Raw genomic sequence first — 21,167 nt, forward strand, 5'->3', positions numbered from 1 at the left:
AAGATGTATCTGCACTGAAGCTTGTTGACATTCAAATTATGGCAGCAATGGGACCACCAGGTAAATGAATGAAAAATTTAGAATATCAGTGTTTTTAATTTTTGTATGAATGATTGAAGATATATTATGTCTTCCAGAAAATAGGATTAGGTCTATTGAATTGGAAATTCTATCTAAATAGTTTTATTGATATAAATTATTATAGATATAAACATTAAATTAGATTAGACGCTTTGTAAATACAAATGTTTGTGTTTATAAGGAATCTACTTCAATTTAATTTATTGTTTATAATTGAAATTCTTAATTATTCTCAATTTATTATGTGTTATTAATGTTACTATACTTTTTTTAGCTTTTATCTTTTACTTGTTCAAGTCATTAGACTGTGGCCATGCTGGGGCACCATCTTGAGGAATGTTTTTAGTTGAATGAATCAACTCCAGGACCTGGTTTTTAAAATCTGGTAGTTATTCTATTGGTTTGTTTTGCTGAACTGCTAAGCTATGGACATGTAAACAAACCAACACCGGTTGTCAAGCAGTGGTGGGGACAAACACAGACAGGCAGATAGACAGACAGACAGACACGTACACACACACACACACACACACACACACACACACACACACACACATACACACATGTCAGGCTTCTTTCAGTTTCTTATTTCTTTATTGCCCACAAGGGGCTAAACATAGAGGAGACAAAGGGATTAAGTCGATTACATCGACCCCAGTGCATAACTGGTACTTAATTTACAGACCCCGAAAGGATGAAAGGCAAAGTCAACCTTGGCAGAATTTGAACTCAGAACGTAACATTTCGCCCCGCGTGCTAATGTTTCTGCCAGCTTGCCGGCTTCTTTCAGTTTTTGTTTACCAAATGTATTCACGGGGCTTTTGTTGGCCCAAGAGTAACATTGGGAATTTCAGGCATGACAACTTTGTAAAACATATAATGGTCTTTATACAGCCTAGAGTTTAGCATTAAAAAAAATCAGAGACCCTGTTTGTCAGCCAAGAAAGAGATGACCACTGGAAGGAGGAAGGGGAAGAAGAAGAAGTCTCCATGAGGTTGCCCCGAAATCTCTGCTATTAGCTTCCTGCTTCAAAGCGATCCTAAAAAGTTTTTCGATGAAAATTTCTTGTTAATTTATACTCCAAACACCAACTTAATGATGACAAAGTTATTTTACTAAAGTCTTCTTTATTTTCTAACTTTGTTGAAACAAAAGACTGTGTATTTTAGAGTAAATAGATTATTTACATGAATATCTGTCAACGTTCTTATTCATTTGTTTTCTTTAATTTACTTTGTTGTCATTCATAGATCATAATAAATATATTTTCAGAACAATGGAGTAGCATTTTTCTCTTATTGTTTATCTCTGGTGCTCTTTCTTTCTTTTTTTTTTGTTCTATTTTTTTCCTTTTGTTTTATTTTTTCTCTATTGTTATTCTGGGATATTGTTTTTGTCTTTTATTCTTTGGTATTATTAAATAAATAAGTATCATTAATATGTTGAGAATCTATTCAATCCTGAATATCTCCTCCTCCTTATGGTGGCAGGATATAAATGGTGGCAAAGTGCTGGGCATACTCACAATGGGCAGTGATCAGAATATAAATGGAATGGTTGAGTAAAGGAAGAGAGAGATATAGATGGTGGCAAGAGCCAGGGTACACCCTTGAGGTTTGAAGGTCGTAATATAAGTGGCAGTATATTTCGAAAGGAGTGGGATTAGAGAGTGCAGAGGGGTAGGGAAGTGCGTGGTGAAAACCTGGGTATATATAGGGCTTTCCTATAAGGTGTTATCCACCCCTGATTGGAACTCTCCCGTATGACATGTACGCATGCTCAGTGACTTGCTTTAACAGTTGCAATCAGCTGAATGCACATTGCCAGTGACATTTGACATAATTACCCACACTCTGTGGTCAGGATTCTTTTTTTGGTTTGATGTCGGTATCGAAGGGATTACCAGACACCGGACAATACAGTGAGAGCAGCTTTCACTCACATCGTGGTATTCGATGCTGTGTACGTGTCTGTCGTGGTAAAATATGCCACTCCTTAACTGTTGCTTTGCTTTCATCCGTAGCACAAGGTAATTATGTCATTATCTGTGAAATTCGGCAACTTACAAAGATCTTTAGATCAGGCAATACTTCACCGAGAGGAGATATAAGCTTCTCCTTATTCCTGTCTGAAGTATCGTCCGATACTTCAGACTTATCGTCCGATACTTCAGACTTATCGTCCGATGAATTTACTTTGTTGACATCGACAGAATTTTTATTCCTTTCAACCTTTCAGTCAAGTCCGCCTTTCTTCCAGTAACATACTGTCCATATAATCTTAAATATTTCTTTAACTCAGGCACAGTAAGTACTTCGATAGCTGAATCATCAAGCTGCTTTATATCCATGATAAGACGTAAAACAATAACAATGGCGTGGGTAGCCTCCGGAAGTTTAATTATCTACATGGAGCGCCGCCTAGCCAAGGGAGATAACCTACTTATAGGAAAGCCCTATAGAAGCGGTGGGGGGGGGGGCCTGCAGGATAGCAATGATTCAGAGAAACAGGCCCATGAGAACAGGATTGTGGAGTGAGAGGTAGGCGTAGTGTATGAAATGGAAATGCAAGGAAGAGAAGAGATGTAGAGATGTAGTTTGGTTTGTTGTGGTAAGGTGTGTGAGAAGTTTTCTTGTTAAGTGTGGGTAAGGCACACAGTGCTTCTAGGACTCAGTTTCGCTGATGTGGGTGGGTCTTCTCAAGATCCTCATATCGCCAGACATCTCGGTCCATTGTCATTTCCTCTGTGAAGCCCAACATCCTGAGAGCAGTTCTTATCATTTCATAAATATATATAATTATAAATATATATAATTTAATCCTTTTATCTTTTCTTCTCTATTTTCTTTTCATTTTATAGGTGGTGGACGGAACCCAATAACACCACGTTTTCTCCGTCATTTCAATACCATAACAATCAATGAGTTCAGTGATGAGACAATGTGCACAATCTTTACAAGAATTGTGGACTGGCATTTTACCTCAAAGTAAGATTTTCGTAACATGTGAAGTTCAATATAGTTCTTTTCTGGAGATGGGGAAAGGCATTGTTCTTGACAATTTTGCTGGGTTTTAAGACAAGTTGTGGAAAAAAATAAATGAAGAAAGAAACTAGGACTTTTGGGTTATGACAGCAAGAAACAGCACTAATTCAGATCATAGAACTTCTCGTCCAATAGCTTGCACTATAGTGGGGCTAGGTAGTGACGAGAAATCTGGCAATAGATTCAGAATACCTGAAATTGTTGTACTTTGGGAGATTTATACTGCCAAGTAAAGCACATACACTGGTTATTCTTCACTTCAGTTTTATTACTAATCAATTAAGCAATTAATCACTTGATCAACTGTTAATCAGTTAGCCTGCCAAAGTCATTTACTGCTGAGTGAATCGGAGCAAAATGAAATGAAGTGTTTTGCTCAAGAACACAATGCACTACCAATCACCCTAACCTCTAGGCCATGTGCCTTCACCTATGCTTATTTATACTATATTAGAAATCAATATACACCAAAATTAAAATATAAATAAAATAAGATGAAAGGGCCTTCAACTGTCATTTGTATGCTTAAGTAATTAATCAATTAATTCTTTTTGTCTTTCCAGTGGTTTCAGTGAATATTTCAAGCCATGTGTGGATCAAATAGTTTTTGCCACTCTTAGAGTTTACAAAGAAGCCATGGTGAACCTACTTCCCACACCGGCTAAATCCCATTATTTATTCAATCTGAGAGATTTCAGCCGAGTCATTGGTGGTGTGTTACTCTCTGTCCCTGAAACTACTGAAGTGCCAAACTCTATCAAGAAACTATGGGTTCATGAGGTAGACATTTCAATCATCAATTATCAGTATTATTATATTTTCCCTACTTTTTCATGTTTTATGCTGCTTTTGTTGTTCATCAATTTAACCCTTTGTCTGTCCTGTATAATACACATGTGATTCATGGGGCATATTTCCCTGGCATCCATGCATCATAAATGATACACATCCCTAAATTTTTTCAACCACCAGAGTAATTTGGAACTTAAGAAAAAGAAAGGCTTAGATTACTCAGAACGTATGAAACAAGGGCTAACCAAAAAATATGAAAACAAGTGTAGATATTTAAGATGAACATATGAAAATATTTTTTGGACTGCCAAAGGGTTAAGAATCTGAAGATATCTGTCGCCTTGGAATTATCAACTTCGATATGAAATTTCTCCAGCAAGAGGTTGCCATTGATTATAGTTTCCAAAACTACTGCACCAAACACTTGCCACGCAGTGAGACTGAACCCGGAACCATGTGGTTGGTAAGCAAGTTACTTACCACATAGCCACTCCTGCGCCTATATATATATGTGTGTGTGTGTGTGTGTATATATATATATATATATATATATATATATATATATATATATAGGCACATGGCTCAGTGGTTAGAGCGTCAAACTTACGATAGTGAGGTTGTGAGTTTGATTCCCGGACCGGGCTGCGTGTTGTTGTTCTTGAGCAAGACACTTTATTTCACATTGCTCCAGTTCACTCAGCTGTAGAAATGAGTGGCGACGTCACAGGTGCCAAGCTGTATCGGCCTTAGCCTTTCCCTTGGATAACACTAGTGGCATGGCGAGGGGAAGCCGGTATGCATGGGCGACTGCTGGTCTTCCATAAACAACATTGCCTGGACTTGTGCCTCGGAGGGTAACTTTCTAGGTACAATCTCATGGTCAGTCATGACCAAAGAGGGTCTCAACTGTATTTGTATGTATGTATGTATGTATGTATGTATGCATGCATAGCTTTTTTTTTTTTTGATGCAATTCAGCTTTTGATGTGGTTTGTGCAGGTTCCTTACACTTGGATTATGATCATTTTAAATTGATGTTATTGGAGACAATCCATTTTTCATCACCAGTGATGGTTTGTTTCAAAAAAAGGTCGATTTCATTGCGTTTGAGATGCATAGTGCAAATATTGATTCATTGTGTTAAGTGAATCTCTTTCAATTTATGTGGAACCCAAATATTGAGTTTGTTAATGAGTCCAAGACATTTTAAGTGATTATCAATTGTTGTGTGTGATACATTTAGCCTCTATGCAATCTCTCACAGAGTTCTATGAAAATCAGATTCAGTTATGGCTTCTAGACTTCTGTGGTCACAGTCTTCAGGTTTATACCTCCTGGTCATAATGGGGTTTCCAAGGATGAAAATTCAATTCTTTATGCAACAACATCCGTATTGTGTGTCTTGTTAGTTCACTTTCACAAGCTGCTCGATGTGTTGATTTTTGCAGGCTGCAATTAAACATTTCCTACACTGTTGCCACATACTGCTGATTGGGATGTGGTTGAACAGCCACTTCTTGCATCATTTACAGAGCCTGTGTCATCAGCTTTGCATGTCAACTTTTTATTGTCTCCGGACGTAGTGTTGCATGCTTACCTTTCCATGCATGCCACCATCACTGTACCAAAACAATGGAATTCTACACTTCATAGCATGCTGCTATCTTAGCTCACTCCTGAACAGTCAAGCAACCAGCCATCTGGAAAATAAGAAATAAGGCAATAAGAAAATAAGAAATCCCCATTAGTGTTGTTTGTTTAAAAACTGTTTTCGTCATGACTTCAGTGATACTAAAAATTCTATAAGCAATTTCTGATGCCCAGTTACTTTCCACCTACCCTGCATATGCCAAGTGAAAATTCCTTATCCCCTTTACTGTTACAAATACATGCCTTGTTAAAAGAAATTTACTTCCATCTGAGCTTTCCTTTTATTCCATTCACTTGTAGGTGTATAGAGTTTACTATGATCGTCTGGTTGACGCAGAAGATCAAAACTGGATGTATGAATGCATACAAAATGTCTGTAATGATGAGCTAGAAGTTAATTTCCATGAACTGTTTAGCCATTTGGACGCTGATGAAGATGACCATGTTACTGATGAAGATATGCGAAGCTTAATCTATTGTGACTTTAGTGACCCCAAAAATGACAGTAAGAATTATCTAGAAGCACCTGATTTAGAGCTGCTGCGTACCATAACGGAAGGTTTACTTGATGAGTACAATAACATGAGCAAGAAACCAATGAATTTGGTTCTCTTCAGGTTTGTTCAGTTATCTCCTTTTTTATATAATAAATTTCATTCTTATCTGGGATACATTGAAGGAATATAAATGAATCTGGGATTTGACTGGTGCTTTTTATTACAAAGTTCATTCCAGATGTTTAGAGACATTTACAAGGGAGACATTTATTAATTTCAAAGTTAAAAATTCTAATGTCCTTCAAAGGAGGACCCTCTGACTTCAATGCATTGTTGTAGTGCTCCAGCTACTTTGTGAAGGCCCTATAAAAGCCCTCCAAAGTGAAGGTGTCCCAGACCATTTTCACAGCCGCCTGCATCTTCTCACTCTCTTCAAAATTACTGCATCTGAGGTTTTCCTTCAGCTTGGGGAAACAGCCAAAATTGCAAGGAGCAAGGTCTGGACTATAGGGAGGATGAAAAACAATTTTGATGTCCATCTCTGTCAAGTAGTTGGTTACCAGGATGGAATTGTGGACTGATGCACTGTCCAGTGCAGTTGCTGCTGACTTGAGTGGAAGGGCTCTGGCCTTTTGTGATGAGCTCTCTTCTTGAACTCCCTCACAATCTCCACAAAGTACTCTTTGTTGACCATCTGGCCAGAGGGAACCCAGTAGATATAGATGATGCTGTTGCTGTTGAAAAATGGTATCATCACGAGCTTCCCAGTTGACTTGCTTTGCCTGGCCTTCATAGGTCTGGAAGAGCCTGGATGCTTCCATTTCTTGGACTCTGGATCACAACAGTAGTTCCAGCTTTTATTATTGGTCACTAGAGACTCAAGTACTCTTTAATTGGAGATAATTAGCTCAGCAATCTCCCTTCTGTCACCAATGCAACTTTCTTTCAGTTCATCATTGAACACCCTCAGAACAAACTTTACACATGTTCAGACCTTCATGAATATTTCTGTGTACAGTTGCCACACCAACTCCAAACTATACTTATTGTCTTTATAGGCATACAGACAATCTTCATCCAGAAAATTGTGAATTTTCTTGACCAATTCAGATATTCTGATGTGCCTCTCCCTCTCACGCCTCTCATTGTCTCTAACTTCCTCTCTACCATTCTTGAACCTTTTGTGCCAATGAAAAGCAGATGCTCAGCTCCATACATGTTAATACATAAGCAGTCTGGAGCATTTCATAAGTTTCTGTAGCGTTTTTGCCCAGTTTAACATGAAACTTTATTGCATAACAAACTTCCAACATCCCGACTGCATTCTGCAAACTAGTCAGTTGTGACAAGCAGTGTTTGGTGTGTTCAAATTGCTGTTACAGCCATCTCCTTCAATCTGGAATAAAAAAAAATGTTGGCAGGTCAGCTTATTAGTTGTATAGTACTAAAGTTACAACAATCAAGGGGAATTATAACTGCGTCTCTTAAACAAGTCTCAAAACTTCTGGAATGCACTTTGTATTCAGCCATCATAGCCATGTTGTAACACTTCCTTCAGGAAAATGGGAAAACAGATTAAATACTAGAAATTTATTCTCAGTTGGTTAAATGACTGATAGTATTTAATACCTAAGAATAAAATAATCGTGTTACTTTGTTATTGCTGTTTGTTAGATCAATTCTTACTTTAGTTAAATGGGTAAATATTATTTGCTATGTTATCAATACTCCCTCATCTGGTCTATAGAATCACGGCAAAACCTCAATGAGGATGTAATCAGGTGTCTGGTTCCTTGATGCATGACACTTGTGCAACCATTTTTTAAAAATCCACGTGTGACGATCCATAGTGACAAAACACTCTTCATCATCATCATTTTATTCCAATTTCCATACTTGCATGGGTGAGATGAAATTTGTTGAAGCAGATTTTCTATAGCCAGATGGTCTTCCTGTCACCAATCCTCCCCAGTTTCAAGCAAGATGGAGAAGACTAGAAGTTGACAAGATTTGCATGACATTGATGCTTGTGTACAACCATCACATGATGTCAAGGCAAGAGCACACACACACACACACACACACACACACACACACACACACACACACACACATCAACATCCACACAGTCACACTTATACACACTTACATACATGGTTTGAAAAATACAAGAGAAAGAGGACATCTATGACCATTAACAAAGAGTCTGCAAATCCAGTACCCAAGATACGATTTCAACTTCATACCCATTATCATTGGAGCAGCAGGAAACATACTGATCCATCTGGAGCAAAGTATGGCTGAACTTGGGTTCTTGGAGACAGATTGCAAGACCTTAATTCATACACTACAAATGATCATATTTACTTTAATATTTTATTTAAATGTTTTATTATAGATTTGCTGTTGAACATGTTTCAAAGATTTCTAGAATCTTAAAGCAGCCCAGAAGTCATGCATTGTTAGTTGGTGTTGGTGGATCAGGCCGACAGTCTCTTACCAGATTAGCTGCTCATATGGCGGATTATGATTTACATCAGGTATATTATAAACTTACTTGTTGATGGTTTCTTTGAATATCAAACACTGCTGAATGGTTTTTTAATGCTGCTAAGTCTGAATTTCTTTTCAAACCCTGGACTATATTGCTGCTGTTGTCAACTTTCTATCATTATATATGTGTGTGTGTGTGTGTGTGTGTGTGTGTGTGTGTGTGTGTGTGTGTGTGTGTAAATGATGACGTTCTGTCTGTGACCTTTTAGCATTCTTCATTAGTTAGTTTTATGCTAAGTGCTGGCATGGCTGTGTGGTAAGAAGCTTGCTTTCCAACCACATGGTTTCAGGTTCAGTCCCACTGTGTGACACCTTGAGCAAGTTTCTTCGACTATATCCTCGGAGCAACCAAAGCCTTGTGAGTGGACTTGGTAGACAGAAACTAAAAGAAGCCTGTATACATACACACACGTGTGTGTGTGTGTCTTTGTGAACATGTTTGTTCCCCACCACTACCACCACGATTTGATGACAGTGTTGGTTTGTTTATGCCTCTGTAAGCTAACAGTTTGGCAAAAGAGACCAATAGAATAATTACTAGGCTTAAAAAAAATCAGTCTTGGGGTTGATTTGTTCAACGAAGACCCTTCAAGGCAGTGCTCCAACATGGCCATAGTCAAATGACTGAAACAAGTAAAAGATAAAAGATGTTACGTCTTTTTGGTAGATTCCTAAGAAAAGTGAAACTAGTTGGTTTTGTCCTCATCCCAGGCTGCCAAAAGCTCTTAGGTTTATCTACAAAGCTTTAATTCCATGGCTGGCGGAGGTTATAAATGAGCACCACTGACATACAAATGATGTTGTTAATTTTAAGCCTTCCATAAAAATCATTTTCTGGCAATGCAGAAATATTACAATTGTTTGGAAACAGATTCGGATTGGTAACAGGAAGGACATTTGGAAGTAAAAACTCTGCCTCAACAAAGTCCATTTGACACATGGAAGCATGACATTAAACAGTGTTATATATAATAATATACCACAGGCTTCTTTCAATTTCCATTTACCAAATCCATTCACAAGGATATTAGTGGAAGACACTTGCCAAAGGTGCTATGTAATGTGACTGGACTTGGAATCATGTTTGGGAAATGAACTTCTCGAGAATACCAGGAGTGGCTGTGTGGTAAGTAGCTTGCTTACCAACCACATGGTTCCGAGTTCATTCCCACTGCATGGCACCTTGGGCAAGTGTCTTCTACCAAAGCCTTGTGAGTGGATTTGGTAGACGGAAACTGAAAGAAGCCCATTGTGTATATGTATATATATATATATATATGTATGTGTGTGTATATGTATGTGTGTGTATATGTTTGTGTGTCTGTGTTTGTCTCCCCAACATCGCTTGACAACCGATGCTGGTGTGTTTATGTCCCCGTAACTTAGCAGTTCGGCAAAAGAGGCTGATAGAATAAGTACTAGGCTTACAAAGAATAAGTCCTGGGGTCGATTTGCTCGACTAAAGGCGGTGCTCCAGCATGGCCACAGTCAAATGACTGAAAGGAGTAAAAGTGTAAAAGAATACTTGCATCCATCCATCTAAATTATTGATTAAATATAATTTGATTAATATCTTAATCTGTTTTCTTTTTTCTCCTGATACAGAATGTTTGAGCATGTAATTAACCTGAGAGGAAATTATTTAATTGTCTGTATTTAGGTAGAGATTTCCAAAAGTTACACGCAGAATGAATGGCGAGATGACTTGAAACTTATACTCAGGAAATCAACTGAAACAGATAACCATGCTGTGTTTCTCTTCTCCGACACTCAGGTAAAATATTTCTTATGCCTCATGGAAAAGTTATACATTTTCAATAAATAGTTTGTAATCATTTAGACATTAATTCTTTTGTTGTATTTCTGTTGAAATACACTGCTTTTATCTCAATAAATTTTGAAAATAATGAGGAATTTGGTAAAATAACTGTCATTATTGATCTGGTATTTGGAACATAAATTAACATGAAATTTTGATGAACAGTCTTAATTTAGATTATCTTAAAACTGAAAGTTTGTAGCATAGAACCATATTAAGCTGGTGTTTGGAACATAAAATAACATGAAATTGTACTTTGGTTCACTTTAAAACAGGATGTTTGTGTCATTGGACTAGGGGCAGTTTTAAGCGGTTGACTTGAAAAGGGTTAACCCATTTGTTACTGTGTTTCTATTGGAACACACTACCTTTGCTTCAATTAATTTAAAAAATAATGAAGAATTTAGTAAAATACTTGTCATTATTAAGCTGGTATTTGGAGCATAAATTAACATGAAATTTTAACAGAAATATTAAATTTAAATCACTTCTTAAACAAGATGTGTGTATCATAAAACCAAGGGAAATATCTGGTGGCTTGGTATCAGAAGGACTAAAGTGCTGTGGGTTCACAGAAATCATAAACAAATTGTTTTGTGGTAATAAGTTATATCTCTATGTTCTGAGTCTAAACCCTTCCAGGATTGATAAACTAAAGTACCAGTTAGATATAAGTCAGTATAATCAACTGTTCCCTTTTTTCAAATTTCCTGGCCTTGTGCTTGTATAAGAAATCAATCATTTGGCATTTACCCTTTTGATACCAACCCACCTGAAACCATCCCAAGTTTTATGATACAAACCTGTTTTAAAGTGATCTAATCAACCCTAGTTTTTTGATCAAAATTTCATGCTAATTTATGTTTCAAACACCAACTTGATAATGAAGAAGTTATTTTACTGAATTTGTCATTATTTTCAAAATTAATTGAAATAAAGGTAGGGTATTTCAAAAGAAATATAGTGACGAAAGGATTAAAACATCAGTTTATGTCAGTAAACTATGGGAACACAGAAAGGTAGAAAAATTTAAGTTCATGTAATGTCAACATTTCTGTCTTTATCATACTCAAGATGGCTATTTAGACCAACGTCAGCACTGATCATAGTCATGACCACTACATTGTCTAATATCTTCTCTTATATAAAACAGTAAGGTATGAATTGAGAGATATTTCACTGCTATTTCCAGCAGGTCAGATGACCAAATAAAGACAAGAGCCTCCTCTATTAGTTTGTCAGAGGGAGAGGACAGAATGGCAATTAAAGGTCAATATTTCATGTCCTTAGAAAGAATGAGAAAAATATATAACTTGTTTCTTCTGTAAACAAGATAAACTATTAGAAAATATAGATGATTCAACAACTGGCAGATCAAAACCTTTGAATATAATATACATGAACCTACATTTAAACAGGTACTGAGTCTTTTGTAAATCTGTGTTCCAACTATCATATTTATCTAAGCCTATTTTTGACTCAAAAGATCATCTTTTTTTATGAGAAATAATATCTCGAGAGACAGCTAAAGCTAAGTTGTTTTTATATTGCATTTTAAAGATCAAGAAAGAATCCTTTTTGGAAGACATCAATAATTTACTAAATGCTGGAGAAGTACCAAACCTCTTCCCTCCAGATGAAAAGCAGGAAGTGTGTGAGAAGATGCGTCAGTTGGATAGGTGAGTGTGTTGAATATTTTTGTTTCGTATATACATATATCTGTGTGTGTGTGTGTGTTACGTGTATGTGTGTGTGTGTGTATATATGCATATATATATATATATATATATATATATATATATATATATATATAATTTTAAAAATAATAATTATTCTAAGTTATCAGGATATTTACTATTTTATACTTTACTAATGCAAAGCAAACAGTATCAATTATAATGTTATTATTACAAATTTGTGATTTTTACCAATAGGACCACAACTTCAATTTCCGACATGCTTATATTATTAGATTAGCATTTTGGATATAATTTTCTATGTGTACTCCAGTAAATAAGGTTGTCCTGAAATTGAAGTTGTGGTCCTATTGGTAAAATCCCAAATTTTTACATTAGTTATATGTGAGCTACTGCAAGTTTCATGCTTGGATAGTGTAGTAACTGGACAGGTTTGTATGGCATACCATGCCTGACCCAACAATTATTCATGCTCAGATGACTTGGCATGTTTTTGCTTGCATTTTTCTCTCAGAGAGGCCATGTTATTTGAGTCCGAATAATTGCTAGGTTATGCATGGTATGCTATTGAAGCCTATCTGTACTATCCAAGCATGAAATTTGAAGTAATTATTCTGTATTCATTAAATGATATTTAGCTTTTGCTGACTCTTTCAACAAGCAAACAATATTCTACATGTAAAAGTACATACATACATACATACATACATACATACATACATACACACACACACACATACATACATACACACACACATGCCTTCACCTATAAATTTATAAACTTATTTTTAAAGTAAATATATTCCCAGTTTGAAAACATTTTTTTTCTCTCTTTTCTTGCAGGCAACGAGACAAAATGAAACAAACTGATGGCTCACCTGTTGCGTTGTTTAACTTCTTCATTCAGCGTGTACGGGATCAACTTCATATTGTTTTGGCAATGAGTCCCATTGGGGATTCTTTCCGTACCAGACTACGAAAATTCCCTTCATTAGTCAATTGTTGCACAATTGATTGGTTCCAGGTAAAGTACAGCTCTTATATTTTCCCACACTTACTCACTTGATCTAGTAAACCAGGAAATTTTCATCACTTATAATTTCTTATGCTAGTGCTAATTATGTTATTAATTTTACATGCAGTAGGCATCACTGGGTATTTTCTCCCGGGCATTACTATAAAAAAGTAATGGTTGTCACCACCTCAATGTGGTTGTTCCATACAGAGCATTGTTTCTACTCTTTTTAACCCCAGGAGGACACCTCCTCCAGCTAGTTAACGACACGCTATCTGTGTTTATCATATTGCAAATAAGGGAACAAACAACTCCCTGGAACGTTTATTGATGGATTTGTAACTATGAATGTTTATTAACATATTGTTAGGGTTGTTTTAAGACAGCAGATGTGAACTTGACATATCCATTAAGTCTTAAAGTTCCATAACTGTAGATATCGACAACTGTCACCAAATGCTGAATCACTTAAAAGTTCTTTGTTTGCATTCTGTCTTACATTCACCTTCATGTATCTTGAGAAATTGCTCGGACACCTTGCCACCATATCATCATCTTATTTCTAGCTACTCCCATCGTACTGCCGGACTGACCCTCGTGCCGGTGGCACATAAGAGCACCCACTACACTCTCGGAGTGGTTGGCATTAGAAAGGGTATCCAGCTGTAGAAATTCTGCCAGATCAGATTGGAGCCTGGTGCAGCCATCTGGTTCGCTAGTCCTCAGTCAAATCGTCCAACCCATGCCAGCATGGAAAGTGGACGTTAAACGATGATGATGATGATGATGCAGGGTAGCCATATATTTCTTCTTTAGCAAAACAGCTGTCCCTGTACCTCTGTCTTACTTTAGCCATCCCAACACCTGGTATAAAGCCAATTCTCTCTCTACTACAACCTCACTTAGCCAACAGGATTTTTTTCTCTGTCTTGCAATTATTTGGCACCTTATCAGTGCCAGTGTCAACAAATATTATTGTTTTAGGGGTCGAAAACTGGAATTATGCATTCTTCTGTGCAAGAAACAAAAGCTTAATCTCATTTTAGAAAAAAAAAATCCTGTCAAAATACATCCTGTTTGCACCATGTGTGTTTATTCTTTTGTGTTTTATCAAGTAAATCTTTCTGGGTGTTTTCTTTTTCCTTAATTTTCAAGCTTACTTGTGGTTAATACCTGAAGTAATGAGTTAGAATTCTGTAACATCATTTATTAATGGTTTATTTGTTATTATTTATTTATCAATGATTTAATTAGAAAATCAGTGCCCCGGAATCGATATCTTGTAAATTTATGTGAAAACATTTACATGTAGTCAACTTCACTATATTCAACTCACCTTGGTTGGTGAAATGCATGACTGCATTTGCAATGTAAATTATATAGTATTTGTGGATTTCATCCAAATTCATGCAGTAGTTATATTTTTATGATTTTTATACTGAACTAACTGCATTTCTTCAAAATCTTCAGTTTCTTATAGGATTGAGAGATTTCTATAGGGAAAGTAAGACAGGAGTTAAGACAAGTTAATATGCTGCCAAATATCATTTCTATCAAGAAAGCAAGCATTACAGGACTTTAAGAGTTTATACAACACCAAATATTTCTATAGAGAAAGTACTACAGGATTTTAGGAGTTAAGTTGTTAACCATGGTCAATCTCTCTTTTGTTTATAACATTCAGTGATCTGGGTTTTTTTTTTACATTAATTTCATTGAAGATTTTGACAGTGTTAGTATGAGGTTGGTATTGTCAGTAACAGTACAATGCCTTTTCACAGCAGTCTTTCAAGCTTGCTTTGAACTTGCTTGCATTTTAATAAGTAAATGCTTAATGTTGAAGTTTTTTCCTGATAATGCTCCAGTATTGGTCCTTATGGGTCAAGGAAAAAACCCCCAAAAAACTATCAGTATGAAGATACAATGCACTGGGACTAAATCCTGCATCATGTGGCTGTAAATAGAGCTTCTTAATTATTATACAATCATACAAAAATCATTCATAATGAAATAACATTTTTCTTTGATCTAAAAGAAACTCTATTCTTTTATTTATTTTGTTTTTTATTTTACTTTTTTTTTTGCTTAACAACAGTCTTGGCCAAAAGATGCCCTAGAGGCTGTTGCAAGACGTTTCCTTGGAGATATAAAAATGGGTGATGATGATAAATATGGGTGCACTGAAATGTGTCAGATGTTCCATACAACCACATCTGAGCTGTCTGCCAGATTTTTTTCAGAACTTGAGAGACACAATTATGTTACACCAACATCGTATCTGGAACTTCTCAGTACATTTAAACTGCTTTTGGACAAAAAACAGACGTAAGTTTGATAGATTCATTCATTTGATTTTCTTCCGGTTTTTTTTCCTTGTTAGTGTTTGATAACTGGATGCCTTTCCTGTTGCTAACACTTATCAATTCCTCAAATAAGGGATATTTTAAACTATTTGTCTTTGAAAATGATGTGATTGAGGGTAATCTGTTTGTAAAGTATTTCAACATAGTGCCACTGTTTTACTAAAACCGTTTTACTTATGTGGAGATGCAGAATGCCTACATTCACACAGGACAAGCATACTCCCCCCCCCCACACACACACACGCTCACACATAGACACAAGCATGGCTGTGTGGCTAAGAAGTTTCTCAACCACATGATTTCAGGTTCTCTTACATGACATGGCACCTTGGACAAATGTCTTCTATCATAACCCCAGGGCAACAAAGGTCTCGTGAGTGGATTGGGAAACTAAAAGAAGCCAGTTGTTTATATATATATATATATATATATATATATATATATAAATATATCATGTGTGTTTGATACTTATGTAAGTTGTGTTAAGTTCGTGCACATTCCATTGTGTTGTGTATAAATTATTGCCTGTGGATATAGTGTCACCACACATGTACACAAATAAATGAAATCATTATTATAAAATGGATTTTTAAAAAATGTTCAATTCTGTCTCTGTTTTAGCAACCTATGATACACTATTGATAATATAGACATATTTTGAATTTTATAGAAGCATTGTATTCCTGAAAATCTTGTTATGACATGGAACCTCAAAGCACAAATCCTATGTTTTCCATTAACTCTGATGTTATTTCTATATTATGTAAAACGGCCACTCAGTAAGAAAATAGGCTTTGTGTTATGGAATTTCAAAGCAATGACCGAGATCTTTGGCATTATGTTTTGCTTGGGAAGAAGACCCATCAAGCCAAGTAAAATCACAGTCATGGTAGATACCGGTGTCATGCAAATGCCCCTGTGCCAGTGGCACATAAAAGCACCCATTACACGCTTGGAGTGGTTGGCATTAGGAAGGACATTCAGCTGTGGAAACCATGCCAAATCAGACTGGAGTCTGGTGCAGCCTTTCAGCTTGCCAGCCCTGGTCAAACCGTCCAACCCATGCCAGCATGGACAATAGATGATGAATGATGATGATAATGACACAATTTACAGGAACATAAAGCTACATTGTATGATGCTGATCTCTAATAACTACTCTAATGACAAAATTTAATCAATTATTCTCATTGCAGTGAAGTTTCTTTACAGAGACAGAGATACGTGGTTGGGTTAGAGAAGCTGGATTCAGCAGCATCTCAGGTGTCGATTATGCAGAAAGAGTTAACTGATCTCCAACCACTGTTGGTCATTGCTAGCAAGGAAGTAGATGAAATCATGATTGTTGTAGAAAAGGAATCTATTGAAGTGGCAAAGAAAGAAAAGGTATATTTCTGTTAATTTTACCAAACCCTTCATCCTGACATTTGAAAAATATTCATTTTATATTTTCTTTTCTTTTATTCTTTTATTTGTTTCCGTCACTGGACTGAAGTTTTGCTGGGGCACTGCTTTCAAGGGTCTACTCAAATAAATTGCCCCTGGTACGCATACCTTTTGACTTTGGTACTTATAGTATGGGTCTTTTTGTACTTTTTTTTTTTGCTGAGGATGTAAACAAGCCAGTACTTTTTGTCAGGTCCTGTGGGGACAAATACAAAGACATGCCACACACACACACACACACGCACACACACACACACGCACACACACACACACACACGCACACACACACACACACACACATCCACAAGAATATTGAAGATATTAAAATTATTTTTTCACTAATCTAAATTATGTGACCTTATAAGGTCACAAAATTTATATTACAATTGGTTCTTTCTGTCCCTCACAACATTGTCAGTGTTGATAATCTTCAAGTTGTAGTTTTTTAACCCCAGGTTTAAGTTTGATCAAGCAAAACTAAGATCAAAGGCACTCCAGCCATGGCCTGCTTATCTTATTTTCAGATGTAGTGAACCTAGGACTGCACACTATCAAATATGCTCTTCCTTCTTGTTTTTAGATGAGAAGTTGTGATTCGAGGGAGTTTGACTATTTTTTCTTGCAGATTGTAAGACTATATAGAAAATTGCTGGTTTGATGTGTGACAACATTTATCAGAATTTTGTTAGGAATTCATAAATTCTTAATTTGTCAGAATTTTAAAATTTCATTATTTTCAAATGTTACAATCCGAAATATTTACTGAGCTATGTCAAAATAACCTGGGGTATGTAAAAAAAAAACAAAAAAAAAAACAAAAGGTCTTTGCTTTTGTTGAAATTGTTCATTTTCAAATTCTTTAATATATAAGCACAGTTGTGGCTGTGTGGTAAGAAGTTTGCTTCCCAACCACATAGTTCTGGATTTAGTCCCACTGCATGGAACCTTGGGCAAGTGTCTTTTACTATAACCTCAGCCTGACCAAAGCCTTGTGAGTGGATTTGGTGGAAATAAACTGATAGAAGTCCATTGTGTGTGCTTGTGTGTGTCTGTCTGTATTTATCCCCTGCCACCACTTGATGACCTGTGTTGGTGCGTTTACATCCCTGTAACCTGGTAGCTCAACAAAAGAGAATGATAAAATAAGTGCCAGGTTTGAAAAAATAAAAAATAAGTACTTGGGTTGATTTGTTTGACTAAAATTCAAGGTGGTGCTCCAGCATGGTTTCAGACTAATAACTGAAATGAATAAAAGAAAAAGATGTGAAAATTTTAAATTTTCATGAACTTTGACTCTTTGGAATTAGCAAATTATTTTACTTTCCAAATATATTAGATTTTATTAAGTCGTGTAGAAGTTTCAGGCTGGCAGAGAATAGTGTTATAATGTCAACTTTGTCTTTCATTCTTTTGAGAGTTTATAAATAAGTACCAGTCCTGGGCAATGGATTATCAAAATGGTTAGAGGGCTGGCAAGATACCCAAGATATCTTGCAGCATCTGTTCTGGCCCTTTGCATTTTGACAGTAATATCTGCTGCAAGACTGGTGCCAGGTTGTATCATCCCAAGCTGGTTTTCTCTGAATAACATTGGTGGCTTGGAGAGGGGAGACTTACATCCATGAGCAACTGCCAGTCTTTCTCAAAAGATTTTGGCCAGGTCTGCATTTTCATGTGTAGATGAAAGGTCAATTTCAACCAATGGCTTTCTTAATAGGTCGAGTAATTTTCTCTTTGTACTTTCAAAGGTGACCAGTTTAGAGAATAACTCCATTGGAGAGTGTTTCTGAAGAAGTTGTGCAAAGTGTAGCATAAGATATCTAGTTTGGGTGTGGATGATGTATGTGTGAGAAGACAGTTTAGAAGGACTGAAAGGTGGTTTCTGTGTAATGGTATGTGTGGCAAGAATAACAATAAGTCCATTATTATGAAGAAGGAACCATGTGTTAAAAATATCCAAACTCTGAGACATATAAAATTGTCTGTTAAAATATGGGTTGGAGAGGTCCCAGTTAAACTTTGCTGCAATGGATTGGTTTGATAAGAAACTTCTGCTTCAAAACGTCAGATATAGACACTGTCCTCAAAGGAAAAGTTAATTTTATCAACCTCAGTACTTGACTGGTACCTGTTTCATTAATATTAGTTTCAGATGTTGGTACAAGGCCAGCAATTTCAGGGGAGGAAGTAAGTCAGTTACATTAACCCCACTGCTCAATTGCTACTTATTTTATCGACCCAGAAAGGCAAGGTGAACCTTCGCAAAATTTGAACTCAGAACATAAAGATGGGTGAAATGCTGTTAAGCATTTTGTTCAGCATGCTAATGGTTCTGCCAGCTCACTGCCTTACTTGTTTTATTAATATTGAAAAGATGAAATGCAAAGTTGGTCTGAATAATATTTGAACTCAGAATATAAAAAAGATGTGACTACAAAGCATTCAAAGTAATGCATTTACTGAACCTGCCATCTGTGGCTATATTGTCTCCCAAAAGATGTGTTGAAAACAATAATAACTCTTACTAATTTTGGCACAAAGCCAACAATTTTAAGGGGAGGCGGCAAGTACTTGACTGGTATTTTATCTTATTGACTTGAAAAAGATGAATGAGAAAGTTGAACTTGGAAGGATGTGAATAATAATGATAATGATCCTTTCTACTATAGGCACAAGGCTTGAATGATGATGATGATAATAATAATAATAATAATAATAATAGTAATAATAATAATAATAATAATAATAATAATAATGATAATAATAATAGAGCATAACAGATTAGACCTAGTGGTGATGGACAAGGTGCACCACATATGCTGTATAGTTGATGTTGCATGCCCCTTTGACCCACAAATAGTCAAGATGGAAGGCGCAAAGATAGATAGATACAACCCTCTTAAGTACAAAATAGCCCAGCTATGGAAAATGAAGAAGGTGAAGATAGTGCCAATTATTGTTGGGTCCTTGGGAACAGTATCAGAAAGCATCAAGAGGAATATAATGAAAATTGGAATAGAGTACCCTGTAGAACTGTTAGAAAAAGTTTGCTTCTTTGGCACAGCCAGAATAATCAGGAAAGTATCAGATAGCTGAAAAGAACGAATGGCATGGCACTGTAGGCTGCAGGTAATAAGCTCACTACGCATGCAAGACTTCAGGAGCTCCAACAAAACCTGTGATAAAGAGAAAATAAAAATGATTATTATTAATATTTTTCAGATTGTGAAAGCAGATGAAGTTGTAGCTAATGAACATGCTATTAATGCTAAAGGCATTAAAGATGAATGCAACAATGATCTCGCTAAAGCCATGCCTGCATTAAACCAAGCTCTAGCTGCCCTGGATACACTAACTCCACAGGTAAACATTCCATTACTTTTTTGCAGTTAATCTCATCAGTAGGGTGCTTAACAATGAGCTGAGATTATGGCAGTTTGTGTTTTGTCTTTGATGTGTGACATGTCCATGGCTAAAACCTTTAACTACTATTGTAAAAAAAAAAAAAGCTTTGGTGTTAGTACTTGTGCTGGTGCCACACAAAATGCACTGGTGATGGTGCCACACAAAATGCACTGGTGATGGTGCCATATAAAAAGCATTGGTACTGGTGCCATGTAAAATGCTTCCAGTGTACTTTGTAAAGTGGTTGGCATTTGGAAGGGCATCCAGCTTTAGAAACCAAGCCAAAACTATGGAATCTGGTGCAGCCTCTGGCCTTACCAGTTCTTGTCAATGGATGTTAAATTATAATGATGATGGTGATTAAAATATGAATCCTATGGTGTTAAAATAGTCTTCAATTTCTTCTTAGGATATTACTCTGGTAAAATCCATGAACAATCCACCTTGGCTTGTACGTCTGGTAATGGAAGCTGTCTGTGTTATAAAAGGAATAAAACCTGATAGAGTTCCTGATCCTTCTGGATCTGGTAAGAAAATAGAAGACTTTTGGCCACCATCAAAGCGTGTTCTAGGAGATATGAAGTTTCTGGAAAGTCTTCACACTTTTAATAAGGTAATTAATTATCAACTTTATTTAATCAGCTTTTTCTTATTTTCTTCTTTATTTTTTAGTTTAGATTTAGATTTCTTTTGACAATGTTTTGAAAAAAACTTCAGAGAACAAATGATAATGACCAAAAAATGAAATGTCTAAATAAAGTAGAAACCAGATTTCAAGGACACAACAATATCTGTTTCAACAAA

At 36.1% G+C, this 21,167-nt stretch overlaps 1 protein-coding gene across 4 annotated transcripts in view; it reads left to right on the top strand.

Moving 5' to 3' along the window:
• LOC106883981 (dynein axonemal heavy chain 7) overlaps positions 1–21,167 on the top strand; it is a 138,101-nt gene that overhangs the window by 75,887 nt on the left and 41,047 nt on the right. For all 4 annotated transcript variants that reach the window (XM_089358436.1, XM_089358438.1, XM_089358437.1 and 1 more), the window contains exons 39-50: positions 1–60; positions 2,943–3,069; positions 3,690–3,906; positions 5,869–6,185; positions 8,464–8,605; positions 10,279–10,392; positions 11,998–12,116; positions 12,978–13,158; positions 15,245–15,474; positions 16,709–16,898; positions 20,181–20,321; positions 20,773–20,976. The exon at positions 1–60 is cut by the window's left edge and continues 109 nt beyond it. In XM_089358436.1, the coding sequence (XP_089214562.1) occupies positions 1–60; positions 2,943–3,069; positions 3,690–3,906; positions 5,869–6,185; positions 8,464–8,605; positions 10,279–10,392; positions 11,998–12,116; positions 12,978–13,158; positions 15,245–15,474; positions 16,709–16,898; positions 20,181–20,321; positions 20,773–20,976 (2,042 nt within the window). The remainder of the gene's footprint in view (positions 61–2,942; positions 3,070–3,689; positions 3,907–5,868; positions 6,186–8,463; positions 8,606–10,278; positions 10,393–11,997; positions 12,117–12,977; positions 13,159–15,244; positions 15,475–16,708; positions 16,899–20,180; positions 20,322–20,772; positions 20,977–21,167) is intronic.

The sequence above is a fragment of the Octopus bimaculoides genome, chromosome 10 (genome assembly GCF_046866305.1).
Source record: "Octopus bimaculoides isolate indiv1 chromosome 10, ASM4686630v1, whole genome shotgun sequence".
Lineage (NCBI taxonomy): Eukaryota > Metazoa > Mollusca > Cephalopoda > Octopoda > Octopodidae > Octopus > Octopus bimaculoides.